The sequence below is a fragment of the Lampetra fluviatilis genome, chromosome 40 (genome assembly GCF_964198595.1).
Source record: "Lampetra fluviatilis chromosome 40, kcLamFluv1.1, whole genome shotgun sequence".
NCBI classification, from domain to species: domain Eukaryota; kingdom Metazoa; phylum Chordata; class Hyperoartia; order Petromyzontiformes; family Petromyzontidae; genus Lampetra; species Lampetra fluviatilis.
The window spans coordinates 8,724,859-8,750,522 of NC_136314.1; the positions used below are offsets into that span (position 1 = coordinate 8,724,859).

Sequence of the window (25,664 nt, forward strand, 5' to 3'; positions counted from 1 at the left end):
CCAGTTTATGGGTCGTGCGTCGCTGCGAACGGGGGTAGCATGGGTATCGTGGGTCAGGTGGATGCTAAGATATCTATTGGGGATGTGTCGGCCTCGGGTGTTGTGTTGATATCGAGATCTTTGGCGGTTCCTTGTTTGTTAGGCACCGATTTTTTGGCTAAGATGCCCATTTTGATCAAAATCAATGAGAATTGTATTGAACTGCCGGGGGGCCGTCAAATCTCGTTTCTGCCGTCGCCCTGGGGGCGACCTGCTTCGGCCGTACAAGTGCAGGCGCTGTCCGTCGCATCTGTGGACATCCCACCTGGTACACAGATGCTTATACCCTTGCGGTATCGGAAGCCCCTGCCTGATCGGCTAGGAGCAGTAGGGGTCTTGTTGTCACCGTCCGCCACGATAACAACCGGGTTGGCGTTAGTGGGGGCACAGACCATCGTCCGGCCGGATCAATTACCGTTTTTACAGGTGCTTAATGCGGGGGGAGAAAACGTCCGTGTCCCGGCCGGTACGGTTGTGGCACATGCCACTACGGCGTTTGCGACCCATGATTGTCCACATAGCCGGGGAGTTGTTGCTGGGGTTTCCGAGCCAAGGAGTTCGGATGATCGTTGGGTTGCTCATTTATGTGACGGAAATTCTTCCCTGTCCATGGAGCAACGTGGTGCGCTGCGTAAATTGTTGTTGACATATTCCGATGTGTTCAGCTCCGATGATTTGGATTTGGGCCGCACTTCGTTGCTTTACCATCACATTGAGACGGGCGATGCTGCCCCTATTCGATTAAATTCGCATCGGATGAGTCCTGCGGAGCGAGAACACGTACGGGGGGCAGTGGAAGACATGTTGGCTGCGGACATTATATCGCCATCTAACAGCCCATGGGGCGCTCCAGTCGTCTTGGTTAAGAAGAAGGATGGCAAATTGCGATTTTGTGTTGATTTCCGCAAATTGAATAAGATATCGGTGGCAGATGCGTACCCCCTGCCGCGTATGGATGACTCCCTCGACGCATTGTCGGGGGCTAAGTTCTTTTCCACACTGGACCTCTCTTCGGGATTTTGGCAGCTTCCCCTTGACGAGTCCTCACGGGAGAAAACCGCATTCCGTACGCCGCAGGGGTTATTTCAATTCAACTGTCTCCCGATGGGATTGAATGCGGCCCCTGCTACATTTCAAAGATTGATGGAGCTCGTTTTGACGGGGTTGCAGTGGGAGACGTGTCTTATATATTTGGACGATATTATTGTCTTCAGCCGCACATTTGATGAACATTTGACGCGGCTGGAGACAGTGTTCACGAGGATGCGTTCTGCCAAATTGAAATTCAAACCAAAGAAATGTCACCTACTGCAACGGTCCGTCCGCTATTTGGGGCACATTGTGAGTGCTGAGGGAGTGTCCACGGATCCGGAAAAGACGGCGTGCGTCCGGGATTGGCCGACTCCGGCCACCGTGGGGGATGTTCGGCGGTTTTTGGGATTTGCCTCGTATTACCGGAGATTTGTGCCGGGTTTTGCGACGATTGCGAGGCCCTTGCATCTCCTTACGGGTAAAGGACGGAAGTTTGTTTGGGGACAGCCGGAGGAGGCGGCCTTTCGGAGTCTGCGTGATCTATTGGCCACGGCCCCAACATTGGATTATCCCGATTTCGATCACCCATTCATTCTTGATACGGACGCGAGTGACACAGGTATTGGGGCGGTGTTATCACAGTCTAAAGGGGGTGTAGAGCGTGTCGTGGCGTATGGTAGCCGAGTCTTGTCTCCTGCGGAAACCCGCTACTGTGTCACTCGCAGAGAACTATTGGCGGTTGTTTTTTTCCTACGGCAATTTCGACCATACCTCTACGGTCGTTCTTTTATTGTGCGTACGGATCATGCGGCCTTGCAATATGCCCTTAAAATTGACCAGCCATCCGGACAGTTGGCACGTTGGTTGGACACGCTACAGGAATTTTCCTTCCAAATTCAACATCGGAAGGGAGTGCGCCATGCGAACGCTGACGCACTTTCCAGATTACCGCGGCGCGCCCCTTGTAAATGTGAGTCGGGGACGCATAGGTGTTCGCCGATTCCAAACCCCCCTCAGCCGCTTACGTTGGCCGTCGAGAAGTCGGACACTCCGATGGAACCGGGACCGGCTGACGGGGTTTTGAATCTGCCGCGGTCTGTCTGGATCCGGGAACAGATGATGGATGAGTCATTGGTGTCCTTGCGGAAGCGGTCTGCTAGGGACAATGGGAGTCCGAGTACGGCTATGGGGCCGCAAACCGCTCTCCGAGATGGTCTGCTTATGTGGCGGGAGGGGTTCCAGGAACGTTGGCGCCTGGTGGTACCAACGTCCTTGCGATTCGAGTTGATTAGAACCCTCCATTGTGACACTCTCTTACATTTAGGGGTGCAAAAGACCTTGTTGACGTTGCAACGTCATTATTTTTGGCACGGCATGGCGACAGATGTCGTAGGGCACGTGCGCGCGTGCCCTGCGTGTGCACGACGTAAGCCGCCGAAACATCCTTACGTGCCGCCTCTCCAGTCGATTCAGGTGTCTCGAGTCAATGAATTGGTGGCACTGGACATATTGGGACCTTTTCCACCATCGGCGAGGGGTAATAAATATTTGCTGGTAGGGGTTGAGTACCTCTCCCGTTGGCCGATGGCCTGGCCGTTGCCCGATCAGTCGGCCGCGGCCATTACCGACGCCTTTTTGTTTGGGTATATTATGGATAAGGGGGCGCCTGAGAGACTCCTCACGGACCAGGGCAGGAATTTCTCTTCTAAATTATTGGCGGAAGTGTGCGCGAGCCTTGGGACTAAGAAAGTACGGACATCCCCATACCATCCGCAGACGGATGGTATGGTTGAACGGCTGAACAGGACATTGTCTGCCATGCTTTGCCATACCGTGAGTGAACAACAATCAGATTGGGATCTGCACATCCCCGGGGTGCTTTCGGCGTACAGGATGACGCCTCATGCGGCTACAGGATATTCGCCGTTTTACCTTATGTATGGTCGGGAAAACGTGCCGCCGGTGGATGTGCAATTGGGAACTGGGGTGAAGGGACCTCGTAAACCACTTCCTGAATACATTCAGGACACGGTTCGCCGAGTCACGGAGGCGCGGGAGAATGCCCGCGTGGCTACGGCCAAAGCCCAGGCCCGGAACGAGCGATATGCGCGACGGTCTGAGGGGGAGTGCCCTTGGAAGGTTGGGGACCTAGCCTGGCTTCATTGTCCACAGGTACGTCCGGGGACCTCGCCAAAATTGCACAAACCCTGGCATGGTCCCGTACGCCTCATTGCGGTTCCCAACCCACAGTCAGCACGCGTCCAGATTGGGTCTCGTCGCTGGGTTGTGCATACGTCGCGCTTGAAACCATATGTTGCTCCCTTACATGATGCGTCATCCCCCAATGTTGCCTTGCCGGGGTCTGTTGCTGCTGACTCTCCCCTGCCTGCGTCCATTGATCTTGCTAGAGCGCCTGTCGTACCTGTTCCAGACAGGCCGGCCGTGACATTGCGGGGGACGAGGGGCCCTGCTCGGAGGACGCCTGCCAGGTCTGCGGGACCTTCGAGCCCTGCAGCCCTTCCGACCCAGCTGCGGGCACGGTCACAGGACAAGCCCAAGACTAACTCTTTAGGGACACGGGACGTCGGTGGACTTCCAGCTGCGACAGGGGGATTACCCCCTGTCATTCCTCGACTTTCATCGCGTTCCCGTTCTGCGAGTGGGCCGCCGACCGTCCGGGACGGGCCGGCGACCCGCACACGTTCCAAATCGCTTACGTTTCGTTGATTGTTGCTGTCTTGTTATTTTTTTTCTTACAGTTGTATTTATTGCATGCTTTTTGTACGTTCGTTGATGTTAATTGCGTTGTTGTTGTTGTTCTTGCTGTTACATTGTATGCTTAGTGTCCTTTAGGGGGGGAAGCTCGGTTCGCCGCATTACGATTTGCTATTGGTCAGCCGAGGTCGGCTGGGATTTTTCTACGGGGGAGGGTGGTGTAATGCGGGCGTAAGCGACCTTCCGGATGTGACGTCACGGGGGGTGGAGTTATGTGACGTGGGTGGAAGGTTCGGGTCCTTAAGCGGGTAAACCGGAAGGGGAAGTCAGTCGGGGTGTGAGCGGAAAAGAGTGAGGCCACGCGGGCGGGTGAGAAGAGGGGGGGCACCGACGGCTATCGGGAGCCAACCCCGAAGACAAGAGGAAGCTGCGGAGGGGTGTGCAGCTGCAGAGGAGACAGCCAGAAGGGCTGCGTGTTAGAGGCAGCGGTGTGGCTGCCAGGAGGAGCTGCGGAGAGAGAGAGAGACAGCACGAGGCTGTCAGAGCTGCGGAGGGAGAGAGGGAGACAGCACGAGGCTGTCAGAGCTGTGGAGAGAGAGGAGTTGCAGCGAGTACAGCCAAGGGGGGCTGTGTGAGAGAAACAGCAGCGGGGCTGCTGTTGTGGATCGGGCCGACATTGGAGTCAGCACCGTGGAGAAACTACAGAGTAAAGACAGCCGTGTGGGTGTACAGCACGAACCGAATAAAGGACACTGAGCCAGACATCGTGGTCCAGTCGTTTATTACACAAGTACCCGGTGCGGCGCGTAAACATCGCCACTGGGCGAGACAAAGGCATCCGGGGCGTGATGCTGGCCACCCACCCCCTCATGTGTCGTGCCGGCCCTTCACGGGTGCTGCACGCAACAACAACAGCGCTTGCCCTGATAGTTTTGTTAAGGCTACATGGAGGGGGGATCTTTGTCTTTTTCTCTGTGGCGCTTGAAGGCGACGTGGAAGTGGGGACCCAACGGGCACGGCGCCATTCTTCTGGTGAACTGCGACAAAGAGAGGGACTCCACCTCGTCACCCGACAACGAGGACCGCTCCCTGCAGGGGGCAGCAGGTGCGTGGCCGCCACTCCATGAACTAAAATGATAAACTAAACGAATTTTTTATTTGAACAAGCAAGACCCCACTGAGCTGTATATAGCTTCTTTTTCAGAAGCGACCTGGCTTTCACGAATTACGGTTCGACGAAGGTGGCCTGTCATCACGTGGACATTTACAGCAGCCAAACACTCTAAACGCGTGACGTTGATTCTAAATGTTTGAGGGAAAAACCCGGAGGACCCTGAAAAAAAATCCACAGGCGACCACGGGGAGAGAGAGAGAGAGACATGCAAACTCCAATCTCCACCTCACGCCGCCTCGCTCTCTCCGTGCTCCTCATTGTCGACCTGCTGAGCGTTTTTAGGCTTTAATAATAGAAATGCACGAAAAAAGATGTGCTACGTCTGGCATGTGTAAACACCCTCTAGATCAGTGGTTCTCAACCTTCGATTGGCTACTTCTGTGACCCCCTTGTTGAAGTTTGGTTCATACGAGCACAACCCCCTTTGCCTGACTCAACATGGTTCTGAGAAATAAATGTACGAATAATGGGCATCAATATTTGAACCAGTTATCCATTTCGCGAGGTTTCCTAACGAGGTAGTAGCTACAAGTGAATAAAAAAAAGAAAATTAAACGGACGCTGTGCAACGCGCGGGGTAATTTGTTCGCGCTCGCTGGTTAATCTTGGAAACCCACATTGTTTACTATCGGTAAGTTTAGAAAGGTCTTTTATATCGTCTTAGGTTACCAGATGAATTTTAATTTTAGCTTGGTTATTTTCTATTGGCAGATTCATCTAAGATTATTTACTCAATGACTCTCATTTATAAATCACCTCATGCACCCCCAGGGACATTGCCACCTGTACCCAGTGCCGGATTATCCGAGGAGCACAAGTAGCTACATATGTAGTAGCTACGGGCCACGCACTTTCAAGGGCCCCACCCTAAATGCTTTCAAGCTATCAATTCCGGTTCAGTGAATCTGCACTTGCTCTATCACTATAGTACTATACTGCCTTCGACTTTTATGAACGACTGGGTGTTTAAGGTTAGCGATTTGTCGTATTATCTATCTGTATAGCAAATGAAAAAATACAATTACTTTACTATGCAAGTAAAAACATTTGTGTTTTCATATTTAGGGCCCCTTTATAAAGTATGCTACAGGCCCCGCACTAGCTTAATCTGGCACTGCTTGTACCCCCGAGTACCCCCCGGTATGAGAACCACTGCTTTAGAAGGGCTCCCCCTAGAGGGACGAGAAGCCTTGGGTGTCGACGAAGCGTCACGGGAGCCACGTTGTGGTACCCACAAAAGTGGAGGGAAGCTAGGAGGAGGGAAGACCAGGAACTTGGTTGGGTAGATGCAGTGGAGAAAGAGAAGAACGAGAAGAGGGATTGAGATCGACGGGTGATGATCGCCGTGTCACTAATGAGCTGACTGACGTGTGACCGTCCCCCGACAGACCTGCAGGACATGTCGCCGATGCTGGTTCGTACCCGAGGTCCCGCCAAGCTGCCGCCCGGCTACAGCCTCCAGCTGCACAGCCTTCAGTCGCAGCATGCCGGCGTCTTCCACGTACCCGGTGAGAGGCCCATCGACCCAACGGAGCACTGCGCCACGGTGGCTAAGAAAGAACCGAGAAGATGAATCCCTGCATTCACGAAAGCTTTAAATCGAGATGTTAACTACTTCACCTGGTATACAGGAGGTTGTGGGCTTAAACCCAACCCTGACGCCTGTCTATAATCACTTTGCACGGTGGCGAGATGTTAACAACCTAGCCTGGTATACAGGAGGACGTGGGTTCGATCCCGACCCTGACATCTCTATATTTGGAGTTTGTGTGTCTCTCTTCCCATGGCTGCGTGGATTTTTCTCCGGGTCCTCCGGTTTTTTCCCTCCGCATTTAGCATCAAGGTGTGTTTAAAGAGAGATATGGTCCGCCAGGTCATTCCTTATGACTCACGACTTCACTTCATACATTCTGTAGCTGCGTTGCTATCTCCTGGTTACCTGGCATCTCAAGCATACAGTAGCTGGTATCACGAGGCAGCCCTCAATCCAAATGCAGGAAATCCTTGCTAAGCGCGGGTTCTGGATTTGCAATTTTCGCATATTCGCGAGTTGCTAAATGTATCCATTTTTCCCTCTTCGCGACCCGCCGGACTCCAGTATTCGCGAGTGTGCGTAGTGCCTACAGACCATCGATACCAGGGAGGTGAGCACAGAATGTTACTACATTTGAAACTGTCTGCAAAGATTTGGCATGCCCCCTCAGCTGCCCACGTAGTTCTCACGTCTTGCAATAATCCCGCTCTGAACTCACTGTTGTGGATTTTTTGACATCGTATACGTACTCATACCAAAATGTATAAACAAGTCGACTGTCAGGTCCATTAAAAAGAATGCGAATGCAATCAGGGAGAGTGTTGCAGCTCGCGCTCCCCAGGGTGCTGAACTGATAACAGCTGTGCGGCGTTGTTATCAAACTCCTGCATCTCCCGAGTGGATCACCACCACCACCACCACCTCTATCGTCGTCAAATCATCATCATCATCATCAAAATAAATAAAAAATTAACCCGTAAAAACAAAGTTTTTCACTATAAATCATTTATATGCGTGGCATCGGTTTCATTTTATTATTCATTTCTGTTTTTCTTGAGTAAGCAAGCAAGTGAATTTAATATAAAGGATTTAAAAATGTTAGATTACCTCTTGACATGCCCCGTATATTCCCGAGGGCACTGGCGTTGACCCGTTTTACCACTTTCAAGAACCTGGCGGCTTCAATTTAACTGCTCTATAAATAGTCTCCATTGTACAGCGTGGGGGCAGGAATTTCATGCCATGTGGTTAGTCAACATTTGCGTCATCATTACGATGGTGACAGTTTTGTGAAGCAAAATCCATCAAATGAGAACGAACTGTAAAACAGCAATACATAAAATAGGCACACGTTTATTGTTGTTTGCTTTCGATTGGTTTACATTACATTCCATGACAGGAGGACCTCGCTGTGTTTTCAGTTTCTTACAAAGAGCAAGACAATAAATTACAGTACGTGTTCAATGGGCCACAACCCAGCCCACATTGGTCTTTGAAACGGGCGGCTAGAGTCCTCTCGTCCTCTGGCTTGAGATGGCTGCCACCTATGGGTCAGATGATTGCCTGCCACCATTAAGCAATTGGTAATTAAATTAAAAAAAAAATCCTAAAAAGTGTAAAATTTTGGAAAAAAAATTTCACGAAAATTAATTGTCACGCACAACGAGTCTGTGTGCAAAATGTCAGCTCGATTGGATCACGGGAAGTGGGTTAAAAAACGACCGAAAGATTTGCACGGTCGTAAGCGCGCAAGCAAGTGAACTTAATATAAAGGATTTAAAAAACACGACGTGCTTCTGAATGTTATTTATTTATTGTAGGCGTCGTTATTAAACATTTACCATTTCCTCCCTATGTTCACTCGTACCAGGAACATAACCCCACTTTCCCCCCACTGGAGCAAACGTTTTTCTGCATTCGTGAGCATTTTCAAGAACGTAATCCTCGCAGATATAAAGGGTTTTACTGCACTCTCTGGTCTGAATCCTGCTCTTGATTCTGAGATCGGACGCAAGCTTGTAAACGTGACGGGGGACATGTCAAGTGAAGGACACTCGCTGGTTGACGCGTTGTCGGTGCCTCGGTGGTGTTGAGACCTGAGCAAGGTGATAGGCACGGAAAGGCAGTTGCTGGGGCCGGGCAAGTCGAGCTACTCGTTCGAGTACCCGGGTCGTGGCGGAGAGGTGAACTTCTTCGTGGAGGGGCTCAGCTTCCCGGACGCCGACTTCAACGGATTCGTTCACTTCCACCTCAGCCTCCTGCAGGTCATCCTGCCGGTGAGTGGGAAGCAGGACCAGCAGCAGCAGCAGCAGCAGCCGGGCAGCATCTATCCCCGTGCATCCATCTTTCTCGTCGAGGAGCAAAAACCATCACGCAGACTCCGGTCATCCTCGCAGCAGCACCGGCTTTTTGGCTGGCCATCGAACGAAGACGGTGGTCGTCACGGCAATCGAGTGGCGCTTTCAGATGTGCTTCGGCGGTCGTCTGGAATGCTCTCCCCTTCCGATATTAGAAACCCACCACCAGGGGCTACGCGCTTTTAAATAATCATCTCCATTGAAAACTAATTTCTTTATAACTGCTTTTTGTGTTTAGTTTGTTGTCCCCCCCCGCACCTCCGATTATCGCTGTTTGCTACATACGGTGCGAAAGTAGTTCAACATACATTTAGCAGTAGCATCACACATGGAGCCCAATGCTCTAAGCGCAAATAGAGCCCTGCGCTTGCCCGCATCATTATTTATAAACGTATTACCCCATCTTTAAATGTTTCTCCGCAAATTCATCCCAATTGCGTTATCGTCACGACGTCATGAAATGGGGAATCCACGCGGGTCTTTCATAGAGCAGTGCACCCCTTCGTGTTCAAGGACGAATATCTTAGAGCTATTTCTGACATCCCTTCAAATGTCCTCTGGTCCTCAAGAAAGGGGGCGACGTTTTTCTACTCGCCCTGCTAAGCTGAGTAAAGTTCGTCGCACGACAGTCAAACTGAAATTTTCAAGTCCCAGAGCTGGACTTTAGCCAAATTAAGTGAATAACCAAAGTTAACCAAAGTTAATGTACAGTATTCCCTCGTTATTCACGAACTTGCTGTCCGCGATTTTGGCTGCCCGCAAATCGCATCTGGAACTCTACACGACTATTGAATCGAGACGGAGAGGGAAATAAAGAAAGTGACGAGAGATAAAGTGACGAGAGATAAAGTGACGATAGAGAAAGTGACGAGAGATAAAGTGACGCGAGAAAGTGATGAAATAAATAACCAATCCATGTTTTTGTGTTATTATGATTTTCATGCATTTAATAGCTTATTTATGTATTTATATCAGGTAATTCATAAAAAAAATATATATAAAGGTTTTTGTCGACCAATATCATTAGCCGCGAAATTTGCTCTTCACGAGCATCTCCGGAACGTATCCCTCGTGGTGAATAACGAGAGACTCCTTGTCATGGATTTTCTTTTGTGCGGTCATTTGGTGACCGGGCTGTGGGAGTACTGGAGATTGACTTCGTGGAAAACGTTGCGATGAATTTTTAATCCAGCTGTCTGGACACATCTTGACGTCAGTGATCCATCTATGGGAAGTGAAGTGGGATAGGCTATTCTGGCAAATGGCGCATGATGCTGGATGTAATTACCAGTGAAACGTCGTACTCAAATTGTAAAATGTTGTGGATTTACTCTCCAACACACCGGTGGGCTGAAGTAGTAACTAATTGGCGTTTGTTTACGTGAAGAATCCCTTACCAATTGGCTGTCAGGTGGTGGAGGGTTACGACACATTTATTGTAATGTGATCTAACCCAAAACCTTAATTATGAATGTTATGGGTTGTTATGTGATGCATATTATTATTTTTTTCTCTCGCTTTTACCAGGGCACACAGAGCACGCCGATTTTCAGCGACAGCGTGGTTTTCCGTGTGGCTCCTTGGATCATGACTCCAAATACCCAGCCGGCGCTGGAGATCTTCATGACAAGGTTATGTTAATCCCAAAAATGTATTAAACTTGGCCTAGATACGGTGACGTGAGATGCGTGGTGTATCACTGCATGGTGAGTGTGTTTGCGTGTTTGCGTGTTTGCGTGGTTGGTGGTTGCGTGCTCACCCCAGGGTTAGCAGGGAGTGGAAGAGTAACAGTTTAGCGCGCTGTGCTATGAACCCGGCAACCCAGGTTCGATTCCCACTCACAGCCAACACCAGTGATAGCGAATATTTTAACTGGTCCTGGACCTCCCCTAGGTCGACTTAGCCTCAAAGGAGTACCTGGTGCGATGTGTAAACGTCACCACTAGGAAGAGTGTGTGTTGGTGTAGTGTTAGCCACCCACCCCCTCGTGTGCAGTGCCGGCCTTCATCGGTGCTCGCTAACAGCACTTGCCCCTACAGTCTGTTAAGGCTACACGGGGGATCTTTGTCTTTCTCACCCCAGGGTCGACACGAATGCGGTGTTCGTAAAGCAGATGACCACCATCGCTCGCCTGGCCGGGTGCACGCCATTTGAAATACAGAACACAGTCGATGTGTGGATGCAGGTGAGTGTCCGTGTGTAAGAGAGAGTGCTGAGGTGTGTGGGGAGCCGTGGAGTAGCGGTTAGCGTGCGGCGCTACTAACCCAGTGACCTGAGTTCAATTCCTGCTCACAGTGGCAAGCACACAGGGTGAGCTCATCTGTCGAAGACGATTAGCATCTCATAATGCTGCAGTTCGGATGGAACAGTGGTTAGAGCACTGGGTTATGAACCCGTCGACCCAAGTTCGATTCCTGATGACGGCTAACATCAGTGGCGAGTGATATCCGAACTGGTCCTAGGGCCCACCTGCACGGTGAAGTATGGTCAAACAAACCAAACGTCTTAGTGCGACGTTGGGAGGCCTTAATCCGCCGGTGGATTCACTCGCTACCAACACTGCTCCATTCACTCAGCGAGGTTTCGTGGACGTGGGGTAATTGACGTGTCTCTTTTTGTTCACGCGCAGGACGAGATGGAGTTTGGCTACTGCGAGTGTCCCACCAAGGTCATACCGGTCGTCTTCGACTCCCCGCGGGACCGCGGACTAATGGCCGTGCCGCTCCTGCTAACGGTAACCGCGTCGACCCCACCCAGCCCTTGCTGGCTACGCTTCCATGGCAGAAAGCAATGCATAATGCCTCGCGAATCGCGAAAAACTCAACGCATCCGTCGATTAAAAAGCATACAGGGTGTCCGGAAAATAATAGAACAAAAAGAATGTTGAGTAGTTTTATTGTTATTTGAGGTACTGACATAAATGTAAATTTAAATTGTTATGGTATTGATTAGATATTCTGGGATTATTAACAAACTTCCACGTCGTCCATCATTTACTATGATCAATAATTCACTATAATCAATCATTCACTATTACCAATCTAAATCAGTTTTAAACCCTGAGAAGACATTTTCCAACACAGCTGTAGGGGATGGATGATGACACAGCGACATCAACAACAGTAAGATGTTTAAGCTCTTCAAGGTCCCTTGGTTTGCTAGTTGTAGACTTTACTTAAAAAATCGCAGAGATAAGAAGAGATCGAATGGCGTTAAGTCGGGCGAACGGGGGTGGACTTGTCATCGTATATCAGAAAATTGGGTTTCTCCTGAGACAGGAAGAAGGTACCAGTCATGTAATGTTTACGTTCTGCACCTCGCGTGCAGAACGTAAACATCAACGTCAATCAACATGTTAACGTCAGTCAGAACCATGGGGGTCCTACAGGAGGTGAAACATGAACTGATAAAAAAACATGAAACATAGCTGTTGCAGTCGAAACGTCGTGAGAATTTTATTGTTTAATATTTTATTATTTTATTATTTCCCTTCTACGTGACTTTACCGAAAGAACCAAGAATATAAAACCAAATTTTTATTTTATTTGACGAGGTAAGGCCCACTTAGCTATATAACTCTTTTTCGGAAGCGACCTGGCCACAAATTATAGTTCAACGAAGTGGCTTATCACGTGGAGATTTGTAGCAGCCAAATACTCTGAACCGCATGTTTCCTAATGTGCAGAGGAAAACCGGAGGACCTGCAGAACAATCCACAAGACCACGGAGACAGAGTACATGCAAATTCCAAATATACAGCAAGCGTCAGGATCGGGATCGAACCCACGACCTCCAGCATACCAGGCGAGGTAGTTAATATCTTGCCACCATGGTGTTTCTCTGCCCTGGCCGGTGTCTCAGGGCAAGGACTTTGGCTACGTGACGCGGAAGCCACGGAGAGGTGAGGAGGTGAACAGCCTGGACTCGTTCGGAAACCTTGAGGTGTCGCCCCCCGTCATCGTGAAGGGCAAGAAATATCCGCTCGGGCGCATCATCATCGGCAGCGCCTTCCCCGGGTGAGTCTGCTGGGTCTCTCACTCCCTCTCTCCTTCTGAGGGTCGCCGCGTGGAACGATTCACCCCCCCGAACCTCTTTAATAACTCGATGAAAATTCAGAGTCGGTGGTCGCGATTTGATTCAAGAGCCGATTCTTCTCAAGTCATTATTTTTCGTTATGTTTTCAGAAAGTAAGAAAAAAAATCGACTGCCTTACTGCATTTTAAAAAAAAATCTTCCGCATTAAGGCCACTCCACACCAATGTCAATCACAGGGGGTTGTTTCCACCATCCTTCACGTTTGGTGAGAGGGAATGGGCCAGGCCCGGTTTAGGTTAGCGCTCTCTTACCGATGTTTAACGTTGCCGGGATTCGAACTCGGGTCGGCGGGTTCATCGCGCAATGCACCTCCTGACCCCAGCTCCACCCCCCTCCACTTCCACTTCTTTTGGGTTTAATTTTTTTCACGTTTATTCTGTCTCATTTGTACGGTTATCTTCACCCCCCACCCCGTTAACCCACTTGTAAAAATAGCTTTCTCATTTGCACAAGCCTTAATCAGTTCAAGTATATAGTGGACCACTGTAGACCTCGCCCCCTTCAATGGGAGAAAATGGCAAAGCTGCTGCACTCCCCTGAAGCACTCTCGTCGTGGCGAGCGGACGTCGAAAACTGGCGTTTAGCTCCCGAACGCATTTGCCCTTGCGCACGACTGGAATTCACACGAAAGCACATTTGGACATGCGCTCGCCGTTGAATGTAACAATTGTATTGGAATCGGCGATTCCTCGAACACCCGTCGTCAAGAAAAAAAGTGTAACAAATGAGACAGAAATAAACAAGAAAGAATACAAAAGAGGTATCATCTACACAAATAAAATAAGTAATATTTTAAAAAACTTTTTTAAAACACGCTTTTATAAAATGTTCTAGTAATGGCAGAACTCCACGACTCCAGGAAGTGGCCCCGAAGCTTGCCATAACGTAAGGGACCGTGGCTTATTACAGCCAACGTCAGTTGACCGTGGACAATTAGACCCAAACCGAAACATAACATATAATAAAAGGGATGACACTGCCAATAAGCCAGAGGAGTCCAGGTGTTGTATGTATGTGTGTACGTTGAATTTCTTTCGCACCGTACGTTAGCCAGCCGTGCTAATCGGAGGTGTGGGGGAAGGACAAGAAACTAATCAAATATTGAAGTTCAGATGTAAACATTTACATTTCAGATTGCAGGCTCAACTAAGTACAAACATCAGTTTTAAAGAATGAGTTTTCAATTTAGATTTAAAAGGGCATAGCTCTAAGTGGCTTCCTGATAGTAAAAAAATATATATCCATGTGACCACCAGCATACAAACAACTTGTACACACCTAGCAACATATCGTGCGATATTTTTAAATGAACGTGGCATACTGCTCAATACCAAACCTTAACACAACAATACTGTACAGTATGATTCAGCATCATAACCGTACTCGGCAGAAAGCCAGAAAACGTAAAGAATTAGCTCATTAAGCAGCTCGCACGCACACACAGACGAGAGGGGAACGGTCATGAAACAGCTTGATAATTGAGATGTAACAATTTATGAAACAAAGTGGGGGAAAATTTAAGATGGAGGGATAGGGGGGCCCAATTAATTATTTGCACCAGGACCGAAGCCAACCACGCCACCACTGCATCAATCGCTCAAAGAGTGGCAGGACTACAGGCACGTGCCACGCCCCACCTTGAGCTAAAATGGGTCCCTCGTTCGCAGGAACGTCCCATTCATCGCACTCCCCCTCCACCTCCTGTCCCCTTATCCCCCCGACCCCGTCGCCCGCCGTTGTCGCCCCGGCGCGACATCCCGACCCGCCCTGACCCGCCCCGCCCCGCTTGCCTCGTGTGTGGTCCCGTCCCTGCAGAGAGCGCGCCGGGCGCAACATGGCCACCGCTGTACGCGAGTTCCTGTTCGCGCAGCAGGTGCAGGCGCCCGTGGAGCTCTACAGCGACTGGCTCACCGTGGGCCACGTCGACGAGTTCATGAGCTTCGTGCCGGCACCCGACCGCAAGGTTTGGCATGACGGCTAACTGTCGTCCGATTGCACAGGAGATGATGGCGGTTGTTGTGATTTAGAAAGTGGTGGTGTAGTTTTGGTGACGGTTAGGAGGATAGGCGGGAGAGGTTAAGGGGGGGGGGGTCGTCGGGGTAGGTCTGGTAGTAGCTGGGGGGTGGGGGTCAGGGAGGCGCCACGGTGGCGAGATGTTAACTACCTTGCCTGGTGCACAGGAGGTCGTGGATTTGATATTGACCCTGACGCCTGCTGTATATTTGGAGTTTGCATGTTTTTCCTGCGGTCGCGAGGATTTGTCTCCGGGTCCTCCGGTTTTTTCCCTTCACGTTTAAAATCAATATGCTTTGAGAGCATTCGGCTGCAATAAATGCCCATGTGATTAGCCAAGATGGGAAAATTATATTGTGGGATGAGATGCGGTTTGGAGGTATGCACGAGAAGGCGGTGGCAAAGAGATCGTGAAGAGTGGAAGACGTGGGCGGGAGGCCCCTGCCCAACGGCGGGGCTGCTATCAATCTTTGTCTCTTTTTGTTGTTGTTATACGCGATGTGTTTGTGTTGATGTCATTGTCACTGTGTGCGATGTTTGTGTTGTTGTACGGTGTTGTGCGTTGTCGGTGTTGTCGTTGTGTGCGATGTATTCGTGTTGCTGTGCATTGTGCGGTATTGTTATTGTCGTTGTGTGTGATGCGTTTGTGTTGCCGTGCATTGTGTTGTGCTTTGTGTGGTGTTGTTATTGCCGTTGTTCATCGTGTTTGTGTTGTTGTTGTTGTTGTCGTTGTGTGCGATGTGTTTGTGTTGCTGTGCATTGTGTGGTGTTGCCGTTGTGTGCGACGTGTTTATGTTGTTTTCCTTGTGTGCGACGTCTTTGTGTTACCGTGAATTTTGTTGTGCTTTGCGTGGTGTTTTTATTGTCGTTGTGTTCTACGTGTTTGTATTGTTGTGTGCGATGTGCTTGTGGTGCCGCCGTGCGACACACAGGGGTTCCGGTTGCTGCTCGCGAGCCCCGACGCGTGTCTTCGTCTCCTCAAGGAGCTGCACCAGCAGGGACACGGCCAGAAGCGCCTCTTTGAGAGCTGCCCGGAGGGTGAGCTCGTCACAAAATGTGCAGGTTGCAGATTTATAAACATCGATGCTGAAGCTGCAGTTGGCAGCGCAAGATCCTAGGTATTAAATGAAGCGGTGTCCCGCACATTGGACGACTACGTTTTTGTGTTCAGCTTTAATGTGCAGCTACGTACTCGTCTTCTGCTGGTTGAGGGCATCTGAAAGCATGCAAAATGGAAACGTGGTGGATTGGGCCTTAGGCTTTTTCTAGGCTGTATTCTAATACTGATAAAAGCTCTGGGTCATGATTGACTAGAAGAGAAAAATGAGGCACGGACCCTTTTGTAAAGACTTCCATTTTGTGAGTTGCAAAGAAAGAAAAAATACGTTTTGGGAAAATATCCTTGCATTTCCAAGAAATATAACTGTAAAGCACCAAACATTGGACGGCATTATAAAGTCAGGGCTGCCACCTGTCTTGGGTTTCAGTTAGACAGCCAGGGAATTGGCATCTCTCTTCGGGTGGCAGAGATTGATTTGTGCCAAGAACTGGTACCGGTTTTGCATTGAACATTATCACAGAATCCATGATACGGGGTTTTTGGGTTCGATAGCCAATTAGTGAGGTTTGTCACGTAAACAGAACATGCCAATTTGTTACTAGCGCAGCACACCGGTGTGTTGGAGAGCCAATCCACAACATTTACAATCTGAGTATGACGTTTCACCAGTAATTACAACTAGCATCATCAGGCGGAGAGTAAGTACTGCTAGTTGTAGTTACTGCTAGTTGTAATTACAACAGGCAGTAATGCTAGTTGCAGTCAATGCTGTAAGCAATAAAACCTATCCTCTGTCCTCCCCCATCTCCTCTTTCGCGATCGCCCTCTTCCCATCCATGATCCCCCACAGTTGTCTCATCCTTGAAGCGCAAGCTGAAGATTCAGGACATCCTCGATGACAAAAACATCACGACTGAAAATGCATATGTGCAGGTACAGTACTCACCCAGAGGTGGACCTGTTCTCACCGATACCCAGAGATAACCACACACTGATACTCAGAGATAACCACACACACACTGATAACCAGAGATAACCACACACACACACACACTGATATCCAGAGATAACCACACACACTGGTACCCAGAGATAACGACACACACACACTGATACCCAGAGATAACCACACACACATACTCACTGGTACCCAGAGATAACCACACACACACACTTATACCCAGAGATAACTACACACACTGATACCCAGAGATAACCACACACACACACTGCTACCCAGAGATAACCACACACACACTGGTACTCATAGATAACCACACACACACTGGTACCCAGAGATAACCACATACACACTGATACCCAGAGATAACCACACACACACACTGGTACCCAGAGATAACCACACACACACTGCTACCCAGAGATAACCACACACACACACTGATACCCAGAGATAACCACATACACACTGATACCCAGAGATAACCACCCACACACTTATACCCAGAGATAACCACACACACACACACTGATATCCAGAGATAACCACACACACACTGAGACCCAGATATAACCACACACACACACACTGATACCCATAGATAACCACACACACACTGATACCCATAGATAACCACACACACACTGATACCCATAGATAACCACACACACACACTGATACCCATAGATAACCACACACATACACTTATACCCAGAGATAACTACACACACACTGGTACCCAGAGATAACGACACACACACACTGATACCCAGAGATAACCACACACACATACTCACTGGTACCCAGAGATAACCACACACACACACACTTATACCCAGAGATAACTACACACACACTGGTACCCAGAGATAACCACACACACACACTGCTACCCAGAGATAACCACACACACACTGGTACTCATAGATAACCACACACACACACACTGGTACCCAGAGATAACCACATACACACTGATACCCAGAGATAACCACACACACACACTGGTACCCAGAGATAACCACATACACACTGATACCCAGAGATAACCGCACACACACACACACACAAAGATAACCAGAGATAACCACACACACACTGAGACCCAGATATAACCACACACACACACTGGTACCCAGAGATAACCACACACACACACACTGATATCCAGAGATAACCACATACACACTGATACCCAGAGATAACCACCCACACACTTATACCCAGAGATAACCACACACACACACACACACACTGATATCCAGAGATAACCACACACTCACACATTGATACCCAGAGATAACCACACACACACACACAATGTTAACCAGAGATAACCACACACACACGGATACCCATAGATAACCACACACACACTGATACCCATAGATAACCACACACACACTGATACCCATAGATAACCACACACACACTGATACCCATAGATAACCACACACACACGATTTGAGGGTGTCCTCCAAACACCTCCTTCGTGCAGGGGGTGGGATTCATTCGTGTTCAGGAATTACACGGTAGATGCGTTCCTGAAAAGTGCTGCGGGCAGTGTAAATGCATTAAGCGAGGAATTAACAGACTGAATCACGTTTGCAGAATGAACTCATCCGATGGTAGGACATACAACTGATATGAGGGCACACCGTCGCGTTACTGTATCATTCCGCGTTACTGTATCATACCGCTTAGTCGCGCGGCTCAAGAAAGTAGTTCGTCGTCGACCGCTCAGGCACGTTCCGCTTGTGTGTGAGATTGTTCACTCGCAGAAGAAAGTCTCGCAGCGAGGAACGCGCGCTGTGTGAACACGCGTTAAGCGAGGACTTCACCGTATATCCGTTTCATGAGCAAAAGCCTATTGTTTCCTTAAGGCCAAAGGCAGCCCCAATTGATGGCTTTGAATGTTACTTTTTTTTAATCGTTCGTTATTATTAATACTACATGCATATCAAAAATAATTGACGTAAATCGCCACTGAAATCGCCAAAAATCACGAGCCAATTATGTAAGGTACAAAGACACAGATCCCCTGTATAGCCTTGACAGACTTTTTGGACAAGTGCTGTTAGCGAGCACCTGTGAAGAAATGCACACACACGCACACACGCGTATTAATGGCAATGACTGTGGTGGCAGCGCTGTGTTGACTGGAACCGTGACGTGCTCAAGAGGGAGCTGGGCCTGGAGGAGGCGGACATCATCGACCTCCCCGTGCTCTTCCTCCTCAACAAGAGCAAGGCCGAGGCCTACTTCCCTGATGTGGTGCGTGTGGCCGCTCTGTTACCAAAACTCCACTCTTTAATTGTTTAACTATTTTTTTTATTTTACCAGGTAAGGCCCACTGATCTATATAGCTCTTTTTCAGAAGCGACCTGTCCATCACAAATAGTTGAGGACCATTGATATTTGAAGCTTCATTTTTTATTATTATTTATCTGGCACTTTACCATCCGGAATGCTCAATTAAACCGGCATCTGTTATAAATGGCGATATAAATCTTCCTTCGCATATCCGAATTGTGTTTACGATAGCCATCCGGCATCTTGCCGTGCCCTTCTCTTAGATCTGTTTGTTTTAGGATGCTGCCAAGTGGTCACACGAGTGGCAGTCTCAATTGTAAACATTCATCATTCACCACTGCGATCGCATTGTGCTTGCGCTGTATCGTGACTTTAGCCATTGGAAACTCATTTCCTTAGAACTGCTTGTTGTTGTGTTTAGTTTGTCGTCCTTACCCCGCACCTCCCATTAGCACTGTTGGCCACGTACGGTGCGAAAGAAGTTCACCGTACATACATACTTTGTATACTGTACCCTAAACTGCCCCACTCCTTCTCTACGATCAACTTGGAATGCTCTACAACTGACTGCCGAGTACCTCTGCAAAATAGTATATTATTCCTTATATCATCGTTAAAACACAGGCTTATTAATTTCTCCCCGCCGTGTTCCTTGCGTCCCCCGTGCCATCCCGTGGCCCAGGTGAACATGGTGGTGCTCAACAAGCAGCTAGGCATCCCAAAGCCGTTCTGGCCGCACGTGGATGGGCAGTGCCCACTGGAGAGCCGCGTGCGCTCCCTGCTCGAGCCCCTGGGCCTCGCCTGCCACTTCGTCGACGACCTGAAGACCTACCACCTCAATCTGGGCGAGGTGCACTGCGGCTCCAACACTCGCCGCTCACCATTCGCCGGCGTCCGCTGGTGGGACGTGGGCCCCCTGTGAGACCCGTCAAGCCCCTGGGCGTGAAGACGACAGCCCACGTCGTGTCGATGGCCCATCATCCGCTGGCTCGTCCGAGCCAAGCCAGTGCGAGGACCGCATGGTACAGGTGGTTGGTTTTCCCACTGACTGTTGTGTGTGCAGTGGAAAAACAACCCAGCACCTCCCGAGTCAATGCCAGGGCTGGCTCGGTACAGCCCTGGCATGGCTCGTCTGGTGCAGTGAAAAAGCAACCCAGCACCTCCCGAGTCCCACCAGGGCTGGCTTGGCACAGCCCTGGCATAGCTTGCTCAGCTGGTTGCAGTGGAAAGAAGCATGAGATTCTGGGCTCAATTCAGGCAACTGTCTTGTGAGTATTAATCCAGGCTGTAATCATGTATGGTGATTTGATTATTTCAGGCAGGTAACTCGTGCCAGCTCTTTAAGGACTTAAAATAAATAGTAGGCTTGTCTAAGGGTGTTATCTAAGCCAAGTAACTCTTGCTGCAGACTTTTGCCTAATCATTGCAAACATTGTGTAGGGAAAGGCATTTAAGAAAACTGTGGCTGGTATGATGTTCATGCCTATGCAGGCCTATTCATCCCCCAATTTACTTGCGAGTCCTTTGAGATTGAAGGATAACTAGAGCCCCTAGGATCAACTTAACTCTGGCATCCAGTTTTTCATTCGATAAGAAAAGTTTAAATTAGAAAAACATGTAACGAGTGTGCATCACTCTAATTGGCCGTGGCAACAATGATTTAGATTCATGTGAAGAATAGTTTTATATGGCTTTTAAACTTTACACAATTTTATCCCAATCGCCCTGTTTGCATCATGTCTGAGACGAAATATCCATTGGGATGTCTCATTCAGCAGTGCAGCCAACCCCCCCCCTTGTGTTATGGTATGGCTCACTGAAGAGGATATAGCAGCGCTACCTCTGAGACAGCTAGAAGTGACCTCTGGCTCCACACGTCAGAGGGAGGAATTTTCCCACCCGCTCAGCCACGTGAGACTTAATGTTCATTGCATGAGCGTCAAACTTTCAGAGTTGGGAATTTAGCTTGAATTAAATGCGAGGAGAATTTCTTGACAATATCCGACTGCGAATGTACTCTGGTTTATAGGGGACAAAATGCTTCTCTTGTACGCGTCTCGGCATTGAAAAGACGTTGGCGCCAGGTTCGACCACAGGCCACCAAGTCATGTGATTCGCTTTGCTTTTTAATGTAACTTCCATGGACCAAAATCAGTAGTACATTTATGAGAAGTGCCTCATTTCCAGGTGTACTTCTCTTTAATATTTGAATAATCGCCACTGCAAATTGATGTGGTTAAAATATTGGTGTTTGATTGATGTTGCACTGTTTTCAATAAATTGTTTAAACGTGTTTTTTGTTCTTGACTTTCTGTGTTGGTTGAGCTATCATCTGTGGCCAGGTCACTTCTGAAAAATAGCTATATACCATTGCTCAGTGGGCCTTTACCTGGTAAAATAAAAAAAAAGATTGATTTAATGGAATTAAATGTAAACATTATTAATCATGTATAAATATTAAAACGGTTATATTATTGGGTCTTTCTGTAAAGTCACGTAGATAGGTTCAAAGAAAATAACAAAAAATAACAAAAAACTACGACGTTTCGATCGCAACACAAGCGGCCGTCTTCAAGAAAAGGGGGGTTAGCTTCCAAGGCAAACTGTTTCTAAGGGTTTGAAATGGGCGTAGCCCAAATGTCAGCAGCCAATGATAATGTAAGTATACTCTTAGGTTTTTTCGGTAAAGTCACGTAGGTAAAAAATAAATAATAAAAATAATAGAAGAAATAATAGAAATAAAATAATAAATCACGACGTTTCGGAGGCAACACAAGCTTCCGTCTTCAGGTGGAACCGTCACAGCACGATTGCTGTATCAAGTAAAGAGAAATCCCAAGAGACCCGACCTTGTATATATACTGGTTGAGGGGGGAGGAGCCAGGATGGGCCGCGGGAGAGGAGTTGTTATGATAAGGTTAGTACGGCTGCGGCTGCTGCTGGGACTGAGCCTTTGTAATGTAGATGCAGAAGCAGAAAAGCAAGTCAGGACAAAGCAGCCCCTTGCGATGTTGCTGGGTGGGTAAAACTCAAAGCAGGCAACCAGCGTGTGAAAGAGATAATGTAAGTGGTGGGCAGCCAACCCGGTTGCTTTCCTTTAACCGCTTGGCCGCCAAGAGCCACAAGACCCACCAAGACCCACTCCCTGCCGTCCTGCCTTCTCGAGCCGCTCGCAGCATCCGTGTGACGCCAGCGAGTGCCGCCACGAGGCAGTGATTGGCTAAGTATTTTTAGCACAGAGAATCGGCGTGGTGTCTGTGATTTCTGTGGAGCGACTGCGTGCGGGAATGTGCAGCGAGAGTGAACGCGGGGAGCCGCAGTGTGTGCGCGCCTAAAGAGGTAATCGCCCGCAGGTGCAAGCGCGTGCGCGCCCCGTGTTAGCAATAGCTGCGGTGTGCATGTGTGTGCGTTTCGAAGTAATCGCCCGTAGCCGTGTTTTGGTGGGAAAACTCAAACGTTGATGTTGTTCATGTTAAATAGTGGCAGCCTGCGTGACACTGGGTGTGGTGCAATGGAGCTGCGTGTGATGGAGATATCACGTGCGTGGCAGCGTGGTGCACACTGGGAGGCTCGTCTGTCCGTGTTCATTGGCTGTGCGCACCGCTGGCCTGGCAATGGGAAGGCATTACCGTGGGAACTCATAAATGATCCCCCCCCCCCCACTAGATCGGAGGAGGGGGAGGAGGGAACAGGAGCATCACTTCCGTGCGTGGGTCTCTGTGCTCATATGTGGGTATCTGCGTGTCTGTGGGTAACTGTGTGTCTCTGAGCTTGTCTGTAGGTAACTGTATATGTATGTGGGTAATTGTGTGTTCGCCTAGGGGTCTATCTGTGAGTCAAATAAAAACAAAGATGAAACCTTCGATTTAAAGCTTTCGTGACTGCAGGGATTCATCTTCTTGGTTCTTTCGGTAAAGTCACGTAGAATGGAAATAATAAAATAATAAAAATAAAACATAATAAAATAATTCTCACGACGTTTCGGCCACAACGCAAGCAGCCGTCCTCAGGTGAAGAACAGGTCTGTCAGAAAGACGTTATTTGACTCACAGATAGACCCCCTAGGCGAACACACAATTACCCACATACACAAGACGTCTTTCTGACAGACCTGTTCTTCACCTGAGGACGGCTGCTTGCGTTGTGGCCGAAACGTTGTGAGAATTATTTTATTATGTTTTATTTTTATGATTTTATTATTTCCATTCTACGTGACTTTACCGAAAGAACCAAGAAGAAAGATGAAACCTTCATTCCTTCCGGAACACAGTTGGGTTCACATTCCCACTCCTACAACGGCGTTCCAGGATGTTCCGTGGTATTCCAGCCCATTTCCACCAATGCACCTCCGATTAGCATGGTTGGCTACGTACGGTGCGAAAAAAGTTCAACATACTGCGTAGGGCTCGTGCTGAAGGTCGCGAATACAGATTCCCCTCTCCTGTGGACGTCATCACGTGCCGTCACAGTGCTTTCCCCAGCGCCATCCGGGAACATTCTAAAATAGATTACTGGTAGGAACCACCTGGTTCCACCAGCCCACAGGGGATTGTTGTGTCCGTCCGTCGTGCATCAAAAAATGGGAGGGGTGGGGATGGGTGAGGAGGGTGGGGAGGGACTGGGTGGGGAGGGTGGGGGGTGGGAGGGGTGGGGCTGGGTGGGGAGGGGCTGGTCACCCCGTGGTGCCCTTATAAAACTCAACGTTTAACCTACTCACGCCGGCTTGTGCCCGCCCTCACAGTCGGCCATATTTGCGGAATACACCACGCCGCCGGTGACCCTGGCCATTGACTGAGCAACCCAACGTTCCTACCATCTCCCTCCGCAGGAGGAATGTGTTTAATAAATGTGCGGCCACTGGACCTTGGACCCTGCCACACCAATCGAGAAGTGCTACTGCACCTGCATTGTTGAGGAACACTCGGATAAAAGAGAAATATAACTCCACAGCTTGTATTTTAACGAACACTGCCCGTGTATTTGCGCAGGATGTAACTTAAGTGAATCGCACGCGATATGGATATCCAGGGTGCCTAGAAAAAAAAGTTTACACTTCTGAGAATTTACAACAATATCACAAGAAACGTGCCTCCGGACTCTGGAGACCACCTGGAGAAGATTCCAGGCATGAGTTGACAATGATGGCGAACAAGTGAAGACTCTTTGACTTTTTGAAGCCATTAACATACATTTGTTATCATGTTACAGTGTATTATCCGTTCTTATTCCATCAAAAACGATAGTTCCGTATAAGTGTAACAAAACATTTTAAGCACCCTGCATATTCATTTGTCAAAGACACTCGCTGGCTCACTTTCAATCAACAACAATATGACACAAGAACAACACCAAACCAACGTGAGCAAAATAACATAGCGTATGAGCATGAACACCAACAACGATTTTACTTATCAATAATATTAACATCAGCAATAAGACGACATTGTAACGTTGCAATCATGAGACTACTTATGACAGCCTTGTGCAGCATGAAAAGCAGTTGAACATCTCTTACGTAACATGCAAACTGGAAGAATAGTCTGTTCTGGAACGTGCGTTGTATTCATAACGCGAATTGAATATAACGCGATCGAGTAGGAATAAGCGGTTGTAACGGCTGCCTTGGCATAGCATCGCGCAAGGCGGGATGCTGCTGGATGCTTCCAGATGCAATCGAGTGTTTGTTAAGCCTGCGTAGGCATCTCACCCGTTATCGCGGATTATGCTTTACCCTGCATTATTCATGATCACGCAATTTGTTCCCCCAACCCGGTGTCCTTCAGGTACGCAAAAACTGCTACCGCATTATATGAGGAACAGACTGCACAGCAAAGCAGACAAAAATTCAATTGCAAAGTTACGGAGAACTGTTATGTCATGAAATTTGATATCGCGGAAAATTATATCACCGCAACCATACATACCACTTATATATCTGTCCACCAATAGAGGTTCAAGCAAAATGCATTCAAATGACATTAACAATTACTGTGAGGTGTAACTTAGATACCAATCTTAATTTTGGAGCTTTCGTGACTGCAGGAATTATTCTTTGGTTCTTTCGGTAAAGTCACTTATAAAGATAAAATAATAAATTAAATAATAGCATACTACGACGTTTCGATTGCAACACAAGCATTACATTACATTTCGATATTTTACTAGGTTATTTAATTTTAGTATGTCTTTCTCCTAATTTTCAAGCTTGCGTACCGTACCACGTCGTTGTCCACTCATTGACATGCTAATTTTTTATCTGCCCCCTCCCTCTCTCCGCCCCCGCCCCCTCTCTATATTTAAGGCCTCGTCACAGAGACGACCTCTCTCTTTGTGCCGATACGTGTTCTCTCTCTGTGTATGATATCTGTCTG

The 25,664-nt window shown here is 48.5% G+C and overlaps 1 protein-coding gene across 1 annotated transcript in view; it reads left to right on the forward strand.

The window, feature by feature from the left end:
- Positions 1–21,554, forward strand: part of LOC144946219 (protein-arginine deiminase type-2-like) — a 39,967-nt gene extending 18,413 nt beyond the window's left edge. Inside the window, exons 5-16 of the mRNA XM_078875074.1 lie at positions 4,774–4,891; positions 6,349–6,468; positions 8,589–8,770; positions 10,379–10,482; positions 10,934–11,036; positions 11,481–11,585; positions 12,713–12,867; positions 14,762–14,909; positions 15,892–15,997; positions 16,870–16,952; positions 19,129–19,254; positions 19,976–21,554. Of these exons, the coding sequence (XP_078731200.1) occupies positions 4,774–4,891; positions 6,349–6,468; positions 8,589–8,770; positions 10,379–10,482; positions 10,934–11,036; positions 11,481–11,585; positions 12,713–12,867; positions 14,762–14,909; positions 15,892–15,997; positions 16,870–16,952; positions 19,129–19,254; positions 19,976–20,215 (1,590 nt within the window). The 3' untranslated portion in view covers positions 20,216–21,554. The remainder of the gene's footprint in view (positions 1–4,773; positions 4,892–6,348; positions 6,469–8,588; positions 8,771–10,378; positions 10,483–10,933; positions 11,037–11,480; positions 11,586–12,712; positions 12,868–14,761; positions 14,910–15,891; positions 15,998–16,869; positions 16,953–19,128; positions 19,255–19,975) is intronic.
- Positions 21,555–25,664: the final 4,110 nt, after the last annotated feature.